Source organism: Hippocampus guttulatus, chromosome 12 (genome assembly GCF_054856545.1).
Source record: "Hippocampus guttulatus isolate MCC_2025c chromosome 12, RoL_Hgut_1.0, whole genome shotgun sequence".
Classification (NCBI taxonomy): Eukaryota; Metazoa; Chordata; class Actinopteri; order Syngnathiformes; family Syngnathidae; genus Hippocampus; species Hippocampus guttulatus.
The window spans coordinates 13002071-13020774 of NC_141272.1; the positions used below are offsets into that span (position 1 = coordinate 13002071).

The window sequence follows — 18704 nt, forward strand, 5'->3', positions numbered from 1 at the left end:
AATCGTTTTTTTTTTTTGCTGTCCATATACAGGGAGGATGCTCAGGCTCCGAAGCGAGTGTCATGGGCAAAGAGCAACACAGGGTCAGACATTGTCTCCAAAAACGGCACACTGTCATCTATCGCTACCAGCCCTCGGCCCGGAGACCACCAACACCACCACCACCGCCAACCCGCCTTCCACTACCCCTACTCGCCATCGTCCACCACCGATGCGGGCTCCGTAATAAACGCCTACCAGCTGCACCCGGGCGAGGCCAACACCCTGCGTGGCCTGCCTGGCTACAATGCGGTTGGGACGCCATCACGTAAACACAAGCGGCCCCCCACGACCAATGGGGGTCCGCCCCAGGTGGTCCGCATGCCCCCTGCCAGAACGGAGGGGGCTCAGCCTCAGACGCCGCCCGCCTTCACGGCGTCCCCACGGGCCAGCTCGTCGTCCACATTGACCCGGGCGGGCACTGTGGCCGTCATGGTGCCTGCGCAAAGTCAAGCGGGCTCCCTGGTGTAGCCTGTGATTGGACAGGTAGGAGGGGGCGGGTTCTAATGTTTTTTCTGCCTTGTAATTGGACTTCTCTGAAACCTCCCGCAAGGACATTCAGTTTGTTCATATCACTGACTCAGCACATTTTTGATTTTCACTGAAGATGTTTTTAGTTATCTGAAGAGCAAAAAGCTTAGGTTGTGTAGTTGGCACATTCTTGTTGATGTTTCTCAGGCTTAGAAAAACAAACAAACAAAAAAAAATGCTCCAAACAAAGTTTAAAAAAACTAAAAAAAAAACCACTAAATGACCATTCAGGTTTTTCTATAGAATTCAGTGGTCATGTAGCATTGGATGTGTTGCCTGTGATGATAGACAGAATGTAAGTAAAATGAAAAATGTGAACATAGTTGATGGTGTTGGACTGTTTTTGGTGATAACTGACAGTTACGGCCTGGAGACATCCCATAATAGGCCATGCTTTCTGCTGGTTGTGTCGTGGAATTTCTACTACTGAACAGTTATGTATTATATACCCTACAGCTGGTATTATTTGCAAAAGTTGAGCAGCTACATGTAGCAGTTGAAATGCAGTTTGAACGGTTGGCAGTTGTTTTCCAATTTAAAATAAAAAATAAAAATAAACATGTTACATTGGTTGTCTCTTTGAGATATGTCCCTGCGACGGACCATTGACCAATCTGGAGTGAAGTCTGCCTTTTTTGTTTCCCCGCAACCCTGCGCAGGATTTAAATGTATTGAAAATGGATGGATATTAGCATTAAATAAACATATTTATAACCTACGCACAGCTTTTTGTTCGCAAGGATGAGCCAATTTCAGCCATTTTTATTTTTATTTCAGGCATTAGCGAAAGCAACACGGTCAGTGTCACTGAGATTGAGAGGCACTTTCAGACTTGTGTTGATGTGGGGTTTCCAAGGAAATTTAAATTAAGTCCTCAAAATTTGTTTTCATACACTCTTTCTAATTGAACGTCATGTTTTTTGGTAATCCTGAATCATTTATTCAATTCCCAGAAAGCATTCTTTGGTTCTGTTTATGTTTAAAGGAAATTCAAGGCCATCCACTTTTTCAGTACACTTGGCTCATTATTCACAGTAGTGATGAGCCCATTATAATTATCACTGTAGAAAATAGTGGCGTCATCTCCAAAAAGAATGAATATCATTATTTGGGATACATTAAAGATGTCACTGATATACTTTGTATCAATTTAAAAAAGATTTGGCCCTAGCACGGACCCCTGGGCAATCCCACAAGAAGGTTTTGATTTTTTAAAAATGTATACCGCCCCATTTGACACATTTCTATCGTTTACCAAACTTTTTAACCACTATTCAGCAACACACTGAATTCCATCATTTTCGAGCTTGTTACATAGGATCGAATGATTGCACCAAACCTTATTTAAGATCAACAAAAATTCCAACAGCAAATGTTTTTTGATCAAGTGCATTTGTAATTTCATTTTTTTGCCATTCATGGAGTTCTGAATTCGTACTAACCTTCATTTATTATTTGATGCTTATCCAGAAACTTCTCAAGTCGAAAAGTTAAAAAGTATTTGACTGCATTTCCTTCATCTTCAATTGGGAGGATTACAAATTGCTGTATTGTTACTACTCTTATTGTGTGTGGTCCTCAGCCAAACCTGAGGTCTGTTGTAGCACCAAGACTGACATATGAGAGTCAATATGGTGTCATGGCATTCAGACTGCCAAACAAAAAGAACGAGAAGAAGTATAGTTAACTGTTAGCTTTTCTGGTAACTGCATTGCATTGTCATTTTGCATCTGCATCTTGTCATTTTGACTGTGGTCAATATCTTTTGAGACACTCAAACAATTATGCCACTATTTGCGCCGGGCAACTTTTTGTCGCGCTTCCTAGTTTGCTATTGTTCCTTAGTTCGGCCAACTTTGATGTTGACCGCACAAATAATGATTTGCCATCCAAATGATTGAGCAGGTTTCACATGTATAGCTGAGAGGCAGCGCGTCGCTGACATCATTCAGTGAAAATGAGGATTTCTCTTATCATAGACTGAGAATTTATTTGGAGTGTTTCTATCAAATACCGTATATCTCTTTTCATACAGAATGTACAAATTGTATTGCAATTCAGTAACAGCAAAGAAACAATAATTAAAAAGACTGGACAAGGCCACTTGAAGACAAATGAGGTAACAGTAATGTGATACAAACACATTGGGCGTCCTAATCCCCGGGATGCTAAAATACGACAGTAACAGAAATCCACAGCACTCGTTCCATTAGATCGATAGATTCATCAGAGAATATCATCTTTTTGCAAATCAATGGTTCCGGTTCGACCCCACCCTCAAAAGCTCCTGGGCCGTTCCAAAGTACTAGCACAACATGGCAATTTGTGTTCCAAGGACTCTTATCAGGTCTCTGTCAGAAGACTTCGTGAGATGATCATCCTCATCACCTCATTGGTTCCTGTGGAGAAATGCACAATTGGGTGTGAGGGAGCACCGGAAACATCAGTAGCATCAATGCTGACGCAATGGCTTCTGACCTTCTAAGATCTGATGCACGCGGATGTCACGCACAAACTGCTGCACGGCGTAGTCCTTCAGGTAACCGTAGCCGCCGTGCATCTGGAGAGCCTGGTTGCAGATCTGAGCGGGTACAGAGGAATGATAAAATTACGGCCGGAATATGACACGAATAATTGCTACAGCTACGTTGGAATAGCAAAATACATCTGTAGCGATCTACACACAAGATGAGTTTTTTAGAAGCGCCAAATATATTTTCAACGTTTATGGGTAATTTTGGGCTGCTAAGTCCAAAAATGGCATCTGTTCCTTTAAATTGCCTCTAGTTTTTGAAATGTTGACATTTTTGGCAATTAATTGATTTCTAATTGATGTGCTTTGACAGTTTACTTTGTGACTAAAAGTAGATCTTGGATTTGATTAGTGCTTAGTTTTCAATTTTTGCTTAATTTTCACGCGAAACGTGATTTGCATCTAGAAAGCTCCCTGCGATAACGATCGCCGTCTTTCATAATATCGCATCGAAAAATGAAAGAGTACTGTATGGACACGCTTGAAAAGACAGCCCCATTAAAGTTGACGCATAAACTGAATACCTTGAATATTCTAAGCACTTTTTTAAAACAAAAATATGGAATAACACAAAAAGCAATCATTTTCGGATTCAGTGACATCAAAATACCCCCAACCCTCAGATTTTTTTCTTGGCACCAAAATGGGTCTTGACCAAGATAATGACCTCTGTTATGCACGGCATATTTTTAGTTTGTTTATTTTTTTGTAACATTATTAAATAAGTATTCACTGTGAACTGATCCAGATGATGTAAATGGCACGGTTGCATTCTGTTGTGTTTTTGTATGATGGCGGCTATAAAGTGTTGGTATTAAAAGGTGAGTCAAGTTGGGTCGGACCCCCCAAAAAAAATAATAAAAATCTAGTTGCGAATTTATCTTTCACTGACAATGGCAATAACATTGATTCTGATCCTGGGTAGGTCCCCACTGAAGGTCCGGGTACCAAATGCACAGCCCGCCACTAATTCGGATCCACTACGTACTCACGTTGAAGCAGTGGTCGGTGGCAAAGAGCTTGGCCATAGAGCACAGCTGCACGGCATCCGCTCGCTCCTCCTGAAGCGCCACGGCAGCCTGGCGTACCAAAAGTCGAGACGCCACCAAATCGGTGGCCATCTCTGCCAGTTTGAACTGAAGGAACTGCACATACACGCAGAGTGTGTTCAAATCAGTGTTAACATACATGTTGAGCAAAAACAGGCCGTTCAAGGGCTCCTGACCTGGTTGTTGGAGAGACTCTCCCCAAACTGCTTCCGTACCAACAGGTGGTCCCTCGCCAGCTGGATGGAGGCGTGGGCCGCGCCCAGAGAACATGAAGCTGTTCAAAGGTACATTTCATGTTCATACTGAGTGCCAACAATGTTAACACTGAGCTCAAAATCCACCCTGGGTTATGGTTAAAACATTCAATTTAAATTTTAAAAAACTATGAAAGTTGAAGTACCACAGCAAAGTTGGTTTATGTCAACTGAAACTTTATTGAAAAATAGTTTGAGGAAAAAATCTGTGATTAAACTGGCTATTTGACAATTAAAATTTTTTTACTGAGGAAAAAAGTCCTAATTCTACGAGGAAAATGTCATGATACAAAAATAAACTTGTAATTGTTCTGAAACGGATTCTGAATAGTACAAAATAAATTGTCATTTTAGAATAAATTCAGAATATAACCAGAAATAGGTCAACATTTTTTTAGACTAAAGTAGCAAGAAAAAAATGTATGTTATAGGCGAAAAAAGTTCCAATACTTAAAGAATAAAAGTGTAAAACTCAGAGAAACTTTAAATTTGAAAATTTTAAATACTACAGTAATAAAGGTGTTAGACACTGGTGGGAAAAACAATCAAAATTGTGTCAGAATAAATTGGAAATATATTAAGAATACATCCATAATCGTATGAGAAATGAGTCATAATATAATTATATAATTAAGTTTTATGATATATAATATATATCATAAAACTCATTTGTATTTCACCCAAAAAAGTCATTTCGCAAAAATTCAGTGATATTAGCATCAGTTTAATGATGGTGGTTTGCAAAATACCATTAGAATGTAGAACTGCACATGTACAGTACAGTGCATATAAAAAATAAATAAAAGAAGAAAACTTATTTGCCTCACAATGGAGAAAATTTGCAATTTATAGCAGCGATTTTTTTGAAGGGAAGAATGTAGAAAAAAGTTATGAAAAGTTTACACACCCAGGTTCAAATGCCAGGTTTTGTGATAACAACAAAAAAAAAATGAGACCAAGACAAATGCAAAAGTCACTTCATTTTCATCTGATTAAAGAAAAAAAATAATCTTTCAGATTAACGTCACCGTCAAACTCATGTTAATTTGAAGTAAGCACAGGCGTTTAGAGTGCCTCAGAATAACCCCAAATACATTTTTGCGCTTCTAGTAGGCGTCTCCTGACTTATTTATTTGCTTTCAAAGCAAATGCCTCAAGTTTTTGTTCTCTCACTGACTTGAATTTGGACCTGTTCAGAAGTCCCTGCAACTTGACTGGTAATCAAAGAGGGGTGTGTAGACTTTTTGCTGTCACTGTACATGAGCGTAATCGGCAGTATGAACTCACCAATATTAATTCTGCCTCCGTTCAGTCCTTTCATGGCAATTGTGAAGCCTTGACCTTCAACTCCCAGCAGGTTGCTCGCAGGAACCGCGCAGTCCTCAAATATGACTGCCCTGGTGGGCTGCGAGTTCCAGCCCACCTGAGGGAACACAACCGAGTCAGCGACTCCACACTGAACTGTCTGTGATTCCCCTCTGACATCTAGTGGTCTCCGGCAGCTCAACATAAGATAACAATTGCGGTACCTTTTGTTCTTTTTTGCCAAAACTGAGACCCGGTGTTCCCTTTTCCACTAACAGACACGAGATGCCTTTCGGACCTTTGGCTCCTGTGCGACACATGACAACGTAAATGTCAGACTCGCCACCTCCGCTGATGAACGCCTGGAATCACACAGGAGGGAGAGGTGTGCCACATTGAACCAGGATAAGACACTTAAAGGTCAAGTGTGAAGTAGACTTGGCCAACCATCTTTTGAGTAATACTTTGAGCGAATACTATTTTAAGCAAATTTGGGTTTTTTTTTTAAGCTAACCCTCACAGGTTCATAGCTAGACTCAAAGCAACGAAAATGCTTTTGTTCTGCAATTTTTTTTTCAAGTCAAGTCAACTTTATTGCCAAATATGCTCTATGTCAGGGGTGTCGAACTCATTTTAGTCACGAGCCAATTTGGAGTTACGTCTTCCCTCGGAGGGCTGTCATGATAGTGACATCACTAAATTATTATTTTTACACAACAAATTAATAGACTGCTAGTTTTGAAATCAGTCAAGTCGATTAAAATAGTTTGTTCAAGTGAAGGTAAACAGGGTAACAAAACGATTGCAAAATCTTTACGTTATTTATTACACATGACAATTTGACATTTCGATGCAGATTTTAGCAAGTTGACACACATGATTTGCTTTCGCGGGCCACATAAAATGACCTGGCGGGCCGGATCTGGTCCCCGGGCCTTGAGTTTGACACATGTGCTCTAAGTGAAACATACAGCACAGATGAAATTTCATCCACAGTGCAAACACATCCCCAGTCAGCCATTGTACTGCATTGTTGATTGTCTCGTTAACTGCTTTTTTCTATTCTTACCGAGTTATTCGGCGATGCACCGTTCACATTCAAGCAAACAGTTGTTTGAGTGGCAAAAAGAATAGGGCACGTAAAAGGACCAGAACATTGGAACGATACAGTTTCACTCTTGCAAAGAGCATTCATTTCACGCCGGTGTCGACGAGCATTCTTTGTTCCGAGTTTTCTCAAGCGGGTTTGCAAAAAAAAAAAAAAAAAAAGTAGGTGTGATAAGCTAATCCTTTTAAAACTGGTCACAACAAGTCCATTTTTTCACATTTGGAAGTATTTTATTGTTTTGTTTTTAATCACCCATTAGAAATAAGGAAATTAGAAATTGGAATTAATCTGTTCCACGAGTAAATTCACCATAATTTACGTGTTGTTTTTTCTCCCCTAACAGTCAGTTTCTCTCTCGCTCTCTCTCCAAGTGTTAAGAAAAACTACTCATTTTAAAACTTGTTAAATTAAGTTGGGAAACACTATTCTGGAAAAAAAGAGTGACGCTAAAATGTTTTTGGTTTTTTTCTTCCTCGTCTAATGTGGGCACAGCATGGTGTCAGAATGTCATGGAAGCTTTACCTTGGAGCCATTCAAGATGTAATGGTCACCTTGGCGCTGTGCACTCGTCAGGAGCGACGCAGCATCACTGCCGCTGCCTGAAATCAACGAGGACACATTCAAGTCATGGAGTCATGGTACTGTATTAATTCGAAGTAGTATTGTAGGTAACAGACCGGGTTCTGTCAGGCAATAGGAGGCAAACCTCTCCATGGAACACAGTTGAGGACAGAATGTTTGCCTCTGCTCCTCGTTGCCGAAGCTGTCAATCATCCAGGCGCACATGCTGCATGCAAAGTACATGTTAGGGCCAGCTGTCCATTTTAACGACATCCAACACAAGAGCGATATCAATAACTGGGCCTTTGCCAAGATAAAAATGCTCACTTTTGATTGAAATCTGTCAGAATGTATTAATGCATCGGGATGTTTATTGTTGTTCATGTAGCTTGCGTCATAATGAGAACTGTTTCGAATAAGCAAGATTATTATTTCATTGTTTTGTTTACTAAATATGGATTTTGTTTGATTCCTTTTCATATACAGCACTATTCATGCGGTTTGAGAAATGTTTTATTGAGCAATTGTGTAGGCTGCTATTATAAATGTAATTTTCAATTGAAATTTTTATTTTTATAGCGATGATAATCCCTCTTGCTGCGGAATCAATTGCGTTGCACACCACGCAGAGAACCACATGACGGGCGTGCAAGGAAATATTAATGTGGTGATCGTAGGGGGGAATAGACCATTGCAAAATTATTGATATTTCTAATTTAGCTATTCATATGTTTGATTAAATGAACATTTTGTGTGTGTGTGTGTGTGTATTACATTGTATATAAAGGTTAAAGAAGAGGGAAAAAAACCTACATTCTTATTCATATGAAGGACGTTTTATGATACACTGTAGGTGTGTTTTAGATGCGGCTCTGACTACATCGTACATGTTGTACAGTGACAAGTCACTGTTTTGAATGAAACATACTTATGAATACTGATGTAGGCAGTGGTGCTGACGCATCCGGTGGACAAGGCCTCGAAGATGACAGATGTGTCCAGGCGAGACAGACCAGAACCCCCGACGTCTGGCTGAACATAGATGCCCCCAAAGCCCAGCTGGGCCGCCTTGCGCATGGTCTCCACTGGGAACGTTTCCTTATGGTAAAAGCAGACGGCGATAAACTAGCTTAATTTAGCATAGTTGTCTAGAAAGGGAGCATATACTGTAGATCTGATGCATTATTTTTATTATTAGGCAGCGAGACTGTTTACGTGCAGCTGCTTTGGTTCGGAACTGAGTTGAAATTGCCTCAGCAGTTACTGTGCAGACATAGTTTCTACTGTATGTAGTGAGATAATTTCAGTTAATACCTTTGGGAAAAGTGTGGCATTTATTTCAGGAGATTTTTATTTAAGGGTGTTTAACCAACCTTCTGGTCCCACTCCGCCATATGCGGAGCCATTTCATTGGCTGCAAAGTCAAAGGCCACTTTCTGGAACTCCTTCTGTTCATCTGTGAGACCGTGAGATGCTGGAATAATAACAATACATAATACAAATTATTTGCAATATTTTGCAAGGCGATTCATAAAAAAACAAAGAAATAAAATAAATGTAAGTTCCATACATACAGAGATTATGTGTGGAGTCACGTAATGGTCTTTCCCAGTTTGATTGGTGAAATAGAGTCAAACATTGCAAGTATCGAATTGATAAAATTATCGTGTGACGCACTGTAACAAGGAGTCACTCTGACAAAACACACAAGCAATAATACATAAACAAGAATTCAGCAGTATAACAGAGTAATAGAGACAATTCTTTTTAAAAAAAATACTCAAGCAAAGTTAAAAAATGTGATGTACTGTATTTAAACTGAACTAGTTCAGTAAAAGGTTATGGAGTAAATGTGGCTTGTAACGACTCACCTCCGTCTGTTAAGTTCGTTTTTATTATTTATTTATTATTAACAATAGTTAATTGACAAACTCTTAACTACTTGAGATGTAACAACATATGATTTCAATTTCTTTTAAAGCCTGGTTGTGTTTTTATCATTCTGAAAATGTTGCACTTTTAGTCAGTTTTCTTTTAATGATAATAATGAATCCGTTTTATATAGTGCTTTTCTGGACACTCAAAGATGCTTCACATTGGGTATATATTTCATTCACTCGCACATTCATGCTCTGGTGGTGGGAAACTACATTCTGTAGGCACAGATGTCCTGCTGCAGGCTGAAGGAAGCGGGACTGCCAAGATGCGCCGACAGCACCTCCGCCCACCAATTGACACCGGTGAGAGTGTCACTGGAGGTAATGTGGCTGAACTGTCTCGGCCAAGGACGCGACACATGGCTCGAACAGAGCATGATTCCAACAGCCAGTTCTTTGGTTACTGGATAATCTGCTCTACCTTCTGAGCCACGGCCGCCTTATTTTTAAGTTAATTTGTATGACTTAAATGTTGGTAATGAAATCGTAAATCAAACATTTTTGGAAATATGTTCTGTGTGCCCCCACTAGCCCAAACGTACTGTCTTCTGATTAATCTTGCGTTCATGGAATAAGAATTCAGCAGATGAGTCCACACGTTTTCAGACATCTGAGGGACTTGACTCGGCTGACATTTTATGCAGTACCGCCACCAGTTGTCGACTGAATCTGAAGTCAAGCGACCACCGGCTAGAAGTGCCAATGTCACGTGGGCAAACGGGGGGATTCTTTTTATCGGGGGAAGAACATAAAAAAGAAGAGAAAGAAAATGGGGGCGGTATCAATGAGGGGCGTGTAGCTCTCTGACGAATGAAGGAAGGAGCGCCTCTTGCCAATGACAATTAAACAAAAAGTACATTTAAAAATGGCTAAACTGCATTCAGACGGCCCACATTAAAAATACGTCTTAATCGTTGTATAGAAAATTGTTTGTAAACTAATGTGAAACCAGCCTTGCTTTCTAACATCGGTACACAAAGGAGTATTTTAATGACGATCGTTACTAAACGTATACGTGCTGTTGAGCGCTGACTTACGATCGATACACGAAGCTACCCCTCGTCTCTGTGCACTTCTACCAGCGAAAAAACGGTGTCTCCTGTAGATATTCGCAGTCAGCCGGGCTACTCTTAATACTCCGCCAGCCGCCATGTTCGTTTTTTTCCCCCAATGAACCACATGTGCCGACAGTGCTGATGGGATATGTAGTTCTAGAACAACATCGAACTCGCCGGTTATTTAATTTTAGTATTAATTTTAAATATTTTTTTATCTTTATTTTTATTCTTTTGTATTTTCTTATTTTACAGTTACTTGGCACACAATTAACATTGGTTAGTAACGCGCGGATTTTTTCAACACTCTTTATTGAACAAGTCAGGATACAATTCTCAGTAAACAGAAAACAAAACGAACACGTTATTAATACATGCACATATTACAAACATTTAAAGTAGTAACATGCGGGTGAGGAAAGCAGGACTGCTTCTAGTGACGTCACGCGTTCCGGATTGGCGCCGGTTTTAATGGCCGCTTGTTGACATGACACACGGCTGACTTTAAGGTATGGTTACCACTCTTGAACTCCTCTATGGATTTAATCAACCTACCACAGATCAACTTTAAACCTATTAAGCATTAATAGTATGTCTTATAGTTTGCCTGGACGCGTTTTTGATTGTTGAACCCAAAACTAATGAAGGAAAAGCATGTTTCTTCATTTTTCAGAAAATGGACGGATTGCCAAACGCTAATTTGGGATTTACGCATTAGAGCAAGATAACAAGTGTTGTATTGTTGAATTAATACTTAACTGATACTACTAATATACTCCGATACCAATGTTGATAAACGTCGAGGTCGCTCTCCACTTGGGCATGTCAATACTTTAAAATCGTGTTTTAGCACATCTATAATGCAATTTTTAAAACGTTTTGAACCCCCAGAGGAACTACTCATAAAGCCTTAAAAGTTGAACTCATAATTAAAAATAAAACCGCCAGACATCTTCCATTTAATAGCACCAGTTTAAAACAAAAAAGTCTCTGTTGCCCTTTTCTGCACTAAATGTTGAGTGTATACTGATGAAATTGGTGGTTAAAGTCCATGTAAGAGTACAGGATTTTACTTACAGAGAAAAGCAATGCCTCCAAAGAAGAAAGTGAGAAAAAGAACAATAAATTCAGGTAGGTTGAAGCAATTTGTCAAGTACATCCTTTTTGTCTGGTTTGTTTAAAAGTACAATATGTGTAACACAGATGGAGACGCTGACAACGAGGTTGATTTTTCTCCGAAGCCGAGCCTCAAGAGGAAGGCTTCATCTTCAGTGGAGCCTTTGGAGGGGACGAGCGCCAAGCAGTATTGTCGCTGGCTCATGAAGTCTGAGCCAGAGAGCCGCTTTGAGAATGGCATTGACGTCAAGGTACAGTATCAAATGACTCGGGTATGTGATTGTAAACATCTCATCATTGTTAAATTTACAGTTTGGAATTGAGGATCTGAAGGCTTTGCCTCATCAGACCAGCTGCTGGGACGGTGTCCGCAACTATCAGGTAGAGCTGCAAAAAAGCGGCTTTTGTCATCAAAGTAGGGCTGCAACTAATGATTATTTTAATGATCGATTAATCTGTCACTTATTTTTTCAATGAATCCATGAACCGGATTAAAAAAGACAACATTGTTCTAAAATTTCCATCCCTTAATTACCATCAAAAAAACTGGACATAATTTCAAATTGGCAGTTGCTGCATGAACATACCAGAGCTCTTCAAGTAATACATTATGATTAAAAAAAAAAACAAAGTTGAGATCAAATTACAATAGGCTAAGGACCGACACACAAAAAAATCGAACATTTATCCACCCATTAAATGAGCCACTTAGGGTCGCAGGGTGCAGGAGCCTGTCCTAACTGACTGTGATACTGGGAGTATCGATTCATTGTTGCAGCCCTACATCGGAAGATGAATTTACAGTTTGTATGACGCTACAAAAAAAAATGTCACTGCTATCACACAGTCTTGCTCTATCTTGCTCAGGCACGTAACTTCATGTGTCAAATGAAAGAGGGTCAATTGGCTTTCTTCTACCACAGCAACTGCAAGGAACCTGGCATAGTAGGAATCATGAAAGTAAGATCCCATGCTAGGATGTATATCACTGTACTTACTGTCATGTTTAATTAATGAGCGGTGATTCTTTTCCCTTTGTCCAGATAGTGAAGGAATCATATGTGGACCACACGCAGTTTGACAGGAAAGATGTTCATTATGATGCTCGCAGCAAGCCAGAGAAGCCCACGTGGAGCATGGTAAGAGGACATGCAAAGAGACAGTGTTTGGAAATAATAATTAAAAAGAAAAAGAACTCTAAACTTGAGAAGATATCACATCCTCTCTGTGATTTTGAGAGGAACCCCCCCCCCCCATAATTTTCTAATATACACATTGTTGTACTTCTTCAAAGTGAGTCCTGCAGGGGTTAAACAAACTAATCTTTGATTTTTTTATTTATTTTTTGTTCCTTTGGATGGTATAAAATATTAGATGTGAACAGCAAACCCTCCTTTATCAATGAATAATATCAATTATAATTCATGTAATCAGATATGGACGTCTCAAAGTATTTTAATCCATCCCTGGGGGGGGGCTATTTTGCCACTTGCTGTCGGCTAAAAATGCCATCAGTTAGTCTGTGCTCAAGTAACGACCAATCACAGCTCAGCTTATGAACGCCACGTGACCGAATTCAGAAAACAGGTGAGCCGTGATTGATCCTTACCTGAGGAACTGTGATTGTCATTGTTAGTAAACAGCTCGTGGCAAAATGACCCCCCCCCCCCCAGATGGATTAAAACAGGTGGATTTTCCTGCTTAAATGATATTACACAAACACAATACTAATCAGAATGCCATGTTTAGACTAGTGGATCCGCCCAGAACATATTGTAAAGAAAACGTGTACTTGACTTCCCCCTTAAGGATGGCTCCTGGGGATTTTTGTTGTTGTTGTTGTTTTCAGTTTAAAGACTCACTCCTAAAAATGAATGAAAACATTCTGAATGAATACCTACCCATCATTCAATGCTCCATCACCCGCATGGGTATCAAGACAAGAACAAGTCCGAATGCAAATGGAATGAGGGTGAAAAGTTAAGGTGGAATGATGCTGATGGTCTTCCTGGCTCATAGGTGGACATCCAGTACCAAAGAATGTTGAAGCGGTTTCTTCCTCTGTCTGAGCTCAAAGAGTACCACCTGCAACATCGGACCAATGGGGGCCCTCTGAAGGACATCATGCTCTTCACCAGACCCAGGCTGTCCGTGCAGCCTCTAACCACTGGTAATTGATTAGATAATTTAAAATGTAGCATCAGCGTCGTTGCACACACACTTTTATTTATCATCCCTGCAGAGGAATTTGACTTTGTTCTAAGCTTGGAGGACCAAGAACCGCTGTGACTGTGCTGGGCTGAAATCTGTCTCTTTAGTTTATGTAGTAGATCATCGTAATATGTGTTTGTTGTAAAATGTTTGGGGTGAAAAGACAAACAATACTACAATGAAAAATATGTGTGACTTTTTTTTTCTCATTTGGCATCAGTTTATTTGACAATTTGGGGACAATGAATCAGTCATAAGCGCTTTGCAAAAAGATCTAAATAGCTCTAACTTAACTCTTCTCTGCTTTAAAAGACATAAAATCATGTTTAGAGGCAGGAAGACACTTGCATGTGTCTAACCAAACTAAACACTGTGGCAGGCAAATAATACTGCCGGAATGCTGACTTGAACCGCTCTTATTTACACATCCACACTCCTTGGACAACACCTGCGCGCATTTCACATTTCGGAGTTCTTCATAATTGGAATGTTGCTTGTTCAAAGTTCGAAATTAGTTAGCCATTAAACCATTAAGTACACACTGAATGGCGTTAGCGCGAAAGTCCCAGGAATTATAATAGCTGATTTACTTTGATTTCCGTCGAGAAACAAAAAACAACAAAGCAAGGAGGAATAAATCTAGTCCAGTCTCCCTTAGTCCTCTTCCCTGGGACGGACATGGCCTCACGGAGACCCCCGGTCCAGTCGAAGGCGAGGCTCATATCCGTTGTCCTCCTTGGCACACTGCTCCAATGCACTCTCCGAGGCAGCCGAGCCCTCGTAGCGCTGGGAGGCGATGGCGGCCTGGTGGGACATGCTCTTCCTCACCACGTCGCCTTTCCGCCATAGTGTAATTTCCTGGGAATACAAGGGGAACGTTGGTACATACTGATGGTGGAGTGTAGGAGTTAGCAACCTGCGGCTATTTAATTCTTCTGCTGGATTTTTTATTTGACAATTCGCGCTCTTGTAACATTAAAACTATTTTTGTTTTCTGCTCAAACTAACTTGAGGTTGCCTTTGTACAAATACAGGCCTCTCCTGTAATAGATGCTTCCCCTCAGCTGTGAGATATAGCTGCCAATTTCAGTGCACGACTCAGTGATGATCTGGCGTTAGCATCTTCTCCGTAGGAGGACTGCACATGTGCTGTGTGATATATAAATAGATAAATAACGCGCTAAATTCTGTGACCCAGTTGCCTGGTGAGGCAAGCAAAGTGCTGATCTTAGCTCTTGATGATCACATGGCCAAAACATTCTCCTCATTTGTCAGGGGCGGGGGGCAAAACAGAAACACCCGGATTTAAGATAGATACAAGATAAATACATATGGCCACCTGCTGTTTAAAGTAGCGTCTCTCCTCCTCGTCGATCAGCACCAGATTTAGGTAGTAGCGCACCGAGAACTTCTTGTTGATGTCTCGCATCGTGGGAGTCAGGTCATAGCCAGCCAGGAAGAGCCGGATGGGGATGGACTCGCCTAAAAACGCACACAATTTGAATACATATTCCTCACAATTAACTGATACAATAAAATCTGCAAATGTGAACGGCCCTAATTTGAACAATCTGAGGTTCAATATGATGTGAAACGATACCTTAAAACTCACGCAAAATTTGAGCAGTTTGACTTCACTCTGTATTCGGGCTATTTTAAAATTTGCCCATTTGATTACTTTTTTGAAATTTGTTTTTAAACACGTGACTACATTACACCATAGGTCGAGTGTGCAAAACCGGTCCTTGAGGGGCACTATCCTGCATGTTTTAAATGTTTCCCTCCTCCACACATGATTTTTTTATTTTAACCGATACTCAGTCATCCCCAAAAACAAAGACGAAAGCAATAACGGTATTGCCTTGTCGCCGGTTGATGAGAACATGGTGCCAAGGAAACTTGAAGAAAGTTGAGGAGCTTCATTTACACAAAAGTAGTATTTAGTAACCCTTTTAGGGGATTTGTCAATTCCTCCTAGATTTTTCGTGGCATTTGGTCCCTTTGTATTGTAATGCACTCAAGGTTTCTTTGCATTGATTTTTGCATCTGACAAAACAATATTTACATTATTCCCAGGTAAATTCACATGGAATATTTACAAAACTCCCAGGCAGAAAATGTCTACCCTTTTGCAATGCTTGTAAAACCATTGCACTATTAATGAAGAATTAATAAAAGCTTCATGCTGGGGAAGTTTGAGCCTTGAAAAATCCGAGACCAGACTTAAATTGAAATAAATGTTCCATTGTATTTAATTGTAATAATCAGAACACCCATAATAATAATAATAATAGTGAGTGAAAATATTTGGGTTTGTTTACCCCTGACTGGTGCTCCGTCCATAATCTCATACTTGGCGATGGTGTCGTTTTCGTGGTACACGCTCGGGCCCGTTCCGGTCGTCTCCCGCTTAATAATGTCTATCTCCATGTGCTTTATCTTAATCCTAACCAGCAGGAAGTAGATTTTCCCCACAATGACGTCTTTCAGGTGGTATCTGTTACAGGGAGAAGTAGTAGAATGCAACCACACAATAAAAGGTGATCCGATTTAAGAACTGTGACTCATTCTACCTGTACAAAGCCAATTAAGAGGTCTTAATTGCCTTACTTGGACTTGTTGTACTCAAACTCAATGTGGAGACAGTCCTCGATGCCGACTTCCATTTTAATGGAGGAGTTGAGTTCGGGATACGTGCTCAGTGTATGCACCACAATGTCCAACTCTTTGCTGATGTCGTTAAGTCTTCGGATCACAGTCGCACGCAGGAAGTACCTGCACAGAAGATGTAGGTCAGGGATGGGCTACTTAAATGATGGAGGGGGCCACAATCTTTCATCAGTGCTACTCGGGGCCACATACAACCATGCCCTTCCTAATCAGATGTACTATATGACAAAAATACCATTAAATATAGACAAAATATGTGCAAAATACAGGCAGGGCGCAAGGGTGAGTGGCGGTTTACCTGAGTTTGACATTCTGGCCCGTGTAGGACTCGTACGGCTTTTCCACATGAGTGAACTCAAAGTCGAACGTCTGCGACTGGGTCATCTCACCGGGCCTCGCCAAGTCTTTTACCAGGGACACAAACTCATGGTGGTTCCCTCTGTCGTAATACAGCTCTGAAAACACAAAGTGATCTCTTTGTATTCCTCTTGAAATGCTTGTTTTTGATGAACGCATTCTTGAGCTGAACAAACAGCGATATTTTTTTTCAATCTAAAAAAGAGGTCCTTGCAGAAATGAGAAAATTCAGACCGCAAAGCCAGTTTCATCGGTCGGCACATCATGAGCTGACTCACAAAAAAAGGCTGAAGAGCACGACATCGAAAAGATACAAAAAGTAATCTATTTTGGTTTGCGGTGGCCATTTTTGGCTGGGTGAAATAGTAGGTAGAGATTTTCAGCAGTGGGTAGAACAGCGTGCAGGGTGGGCCGTACTCGGAGGAGACACGTACTTGTGATGTACAGTGAACACCCGCATATCCACAAATACGCCAATCGAGTTTCTTTTCTTGGAGCATATTCCCGGTTATTTACTGAAAATATCATCAATGAGCAGTTTATATGTTCAGTCCAAAGTAATAACGTTTTGTCGCTATGTGGTGGAATCTTGGTATTGTCGTTAGAATTCATTGATTTGCCTGTATTTCCATTAGTTACTGTGCGCAAAGGTGAAAAGCTCAGTTCAATTTCTCAATTCATTTTTGAAAAGTGCTCATGCACATGTGTGATCTCATGTCAGTTTGTGCTAACGTGTTATTTATCTAGTATGCAAGCGATGACTATTGATGGACCTGTAAATGTGGTTTGTTTTGAGTAAGTTGAAAACTATGGAACATGAGTTCATGATAGTGTGCATGCTAGAAACATGATGTTGATGCTTTATGATCCTCTGTTTTAACCGCTATGCCGCCATCTTGTGGCATCTATACAGGTACAACCCCCTTTTGGGAACAACAATTACAGTATTCACAGGTTTTTGCTGTTTACGGCACGGTTTGCCTAACCAAGTAGTAGGATAGGGTATAAGTTGGGCATCTTACCGGATGTGCCACACACGATTTTCTGATTAACTTTTCTCTTGCTATATGTGCTGGATAGATAGATTGATGGGGTGATGTAGGATAAAGCAGCTCCAGGGTGGCTACACAACCGATACATGAGATTGAATGGCAGGATGGATTATTTCTTTACCAATCTGTCCGACAAATTCAATCTTGATGCCCTGGTGCTCCAGCCTCTTTCCGGGGCTCTTGAGTGTGACGTTGACTCTGCCGCTGACGGTCTCTCCGTCGTAGAAGAGGAAATACTTGTCCTTCTTGCCATCCTCCGTCTTGTGCTCTGCTTTCTTCCTCGTCTCGGCGTCGTTGAGCACCACATCGATCTCCGCACTTTGTCCGAAACTGAAGAAGCTCATGTTGTGAGCTTTTTTAAAAACAACGTATACAGTTACAGCACAAGGCCCGAAGGTTACAATTCCCCCCGCCCGAGGCACGCTCTTTTGATAGACGTATTTGTAATGCAAACACGTTATGTGTCCATGCCCAATTGCGGTAGCGATGGAGTGGAAAACGATAACGGTGCGTGCGGCGCAACAGAAAACAAAATGTCCATCGATTAAAAAAAAGCAAGAAGGAAAGGAAAAAGACGTACTTATTGTTTTCTATCCTCAATTTCTCCCTAAATAGACGCGTAGTTTCTGCGTAGTCACGCAAAGCACGCTTGCGACGTGAGTATTGTACTATTACATGGTTGTTTTGTTCGGATAAGATAATGTCGCGTTTGTTATCAAATAGTCAGGATGTAAGACATCTGGGTCGACACAACTATTTCCGGGTAAGCGCGGCTACACAATAAGGGTATCAAATGCAATGTTGTTCGCTGACCGGAAATTCGGCTACACAATAAAAGGGGCATTTTTTTGTTCAAAACATGTAAAGAATGGTTCAACCCGTTTACAGGAGGTCCACGGTTTACCGTTTTTATATAAAATCAGTTC

The 18704-nt window shown here is 40.6% G+C and overlaps 4 protein-coding genes across 8 annotated transcripts in view; 2 read left to right on the forward strand and 2 right to left on the reverse strand.

Annotated features, from left to right (window-relative positions):
* Positions 1 to 1195, forward strand: part of esamb (endothelial cell adhesion molecule b) — a 58491-nt gene extending 57296 nt beyond the window's left edge. For all 3 annotated transcript variants that reach the window (XM_086126381.1, XM_086126382.1, XM_086126383.1), the window contains one exon: positions 33 to 1195. In XM_086126381.1, coding sequence (XP_085982507.1) covers positions 33 to 510 — 478 coding nt within the window. In that variant the 3' untranslated portion in view covers positions 511 to 1195. The remainder of the gene's footprint in view (positions 1 to 32) is intronic.
* A 1354-nt stretch (positions 1196 to 2549) lies between these two features.
* Positions 2550 to 10475, reverse strand: acad8 (acyl-CoA dehydrogenase family, member 8). 2 transcript variants are annotated; one of them, XM_086125481.1, is made up of 11 exons: positions 10355 to 10475; positions 8754 to 8854; positions 8309 to 8478; positions 7497 to 7606; positions 7342 to 7418; positions 5936 to 6073; positions 5694 to 5829; positions 4329 to 4426; positions 4096 to 4248; positions 3049 to 3151; positions 2550 to 2969 (listed from the first exon to the last, which is right to left on the reverse strand). In XM_086125481.1, the coding sequence occupies exons 1-11, from the start codon at positions 10467 to 10469 to the stop codon at positions 2914 to 2916; spliced, it is 1257 nt and encodes a 418-aa protein (XP_085981607.1). In that variant the 5' UTR covers positions 10470 to 10475; the 3' UTR covers positions 2550 to 2913. The 2 variants fall into 2 exon arrangements, with proteins under 2 accessions (XP_085981607.1, XP_085981608.1); XM_086125482.1 differs by having other exon boundaries at positions 4092 to 4248.
* Positions 10476 to 10822: 347 nt separating this feature from the next.
* On the forward strand, positions 10823 to 13887 carry thyn1 (thymocyte nuclear protein 1). The gene is made up of 8 exons (XM_086126030.1): positions 10823 to 10881; positions 11452 to 11503; positions 11576 to 11739; positions 11801 to 11869; positions 12356 to 12448; positions 12532 to 12627; positions 13508 to 13658; positions 13731 to 13887. The coding sequence occupies exons 2-8, from the start codon at positions 11461 to 11463 to the stop codon at positions 13775 to 13777; spliced, it is 663 nt and encodes a 220-aa protein (XP_085982156.1). The 5' UTR covers positions 10823 to 10881; positions 11452 to 11460; the 3' UTR covers positions 13778 to 13887.
* vps26b (VPS26, retromer complex component B) lies at positions 13886 to 18535 on the reverse strand. Of its 2 annotated transcripts, XM_086126028.1 has the most exons (7): positions 18359 to 18535; positions 17900 to 18130; positions 16668 to 16824; positions 16310 to 16474; positions 16021 to 16196; positions 15039 to 15181; positions 13886 to 14557 (listed from the first exon to the last, which is right to left on the reverse strand). In XM_086126028.1, exons 2-7 carry the CDS (start codon positions 18120 to 18122, stop codon positions 14384 to 14386), a joined length of 1038 nt encoding a protein of 345 aa, XP_085982154.1. In that variant the 5' UTR covers positions 18123 to 18130; positions 18359 to 18535; the 3' UTR covers positions 13886 to 14383. The 2 variants fall into 2 exon arrangements, with proteins under 2 accessions (XP_085982154.1, XP_085982155.1); XM_086126029.1 differs by having other exon boundaries at positions 17900 to 18535.
* Between the last annotated feature and the right edge of the window lie 169 nt (positions 18536 to 18704).

Bases quoted from the DNA above. Each gene is read 5' to 3' on its own strand.
- acad8 (XM_086125481.1), bottom strand. From the start codon at position 10,469: ATGGCGGCTGGCGGAGTATTAAGAGTAGCCCGGCTGACTGCGAATATC. The intron at 8,479-8,753 runs GTTGGTTAAACA...TTTTACCATAAG, and splicing joins TGGCGGAGTGGGACCAGAAG to GAAACGTTCCCAGTGGAGAC. The intron at 5,830-5,935 runs GTACCGCAATTG...GTGTTCCCTCAG, and splicing joins TTGGCAAAAAAGAACAAAAG to GTGGGCTGGAACTCGCAGCC.
- thyn1 (XM_086126030.1), top strand. From the start codon at position 11,461: ATGCCTCCAAAGAAGAAAGTGAGAAAAAGAACAATAAATTCAG. The intron at 11,740-11,800 runs GTACAGTATCAA...TTAAATTTACAG, and splicing joins AGAATGGCATTGACGTCAAG to TTTGGAATTGAGGATCTGAA. The intron at 12,628-13,507 runs GTAAGAGGACAT...CCTGGCTCATAG, and splicing joins AGAAGCCCACGTGGAGCATG to GTGGACATCCAGTACCAAAG.
- vps26b (XM_086126028.1), bottom strand. From the start codon at position 18,122: ATGAGCTTCTTCAGTTTCGGACAAAGTGCGGAGATCGATGTGGTGCTC. The intron at 16,475-16,667 runs GTAAACCGCCAC...TCTTCTGTGCAG, and splicing joins GGCCAGAATGTCAAACTCAG to GTACTTCCTGCGTGCGACTG. The intron at 14,558-15,038 runs GTGGCCATATGT...TTGTATTCCCAG, and splicing joins GACGCTACTTTAAACAGCAG to GAAATTACACTATGGCGGAA.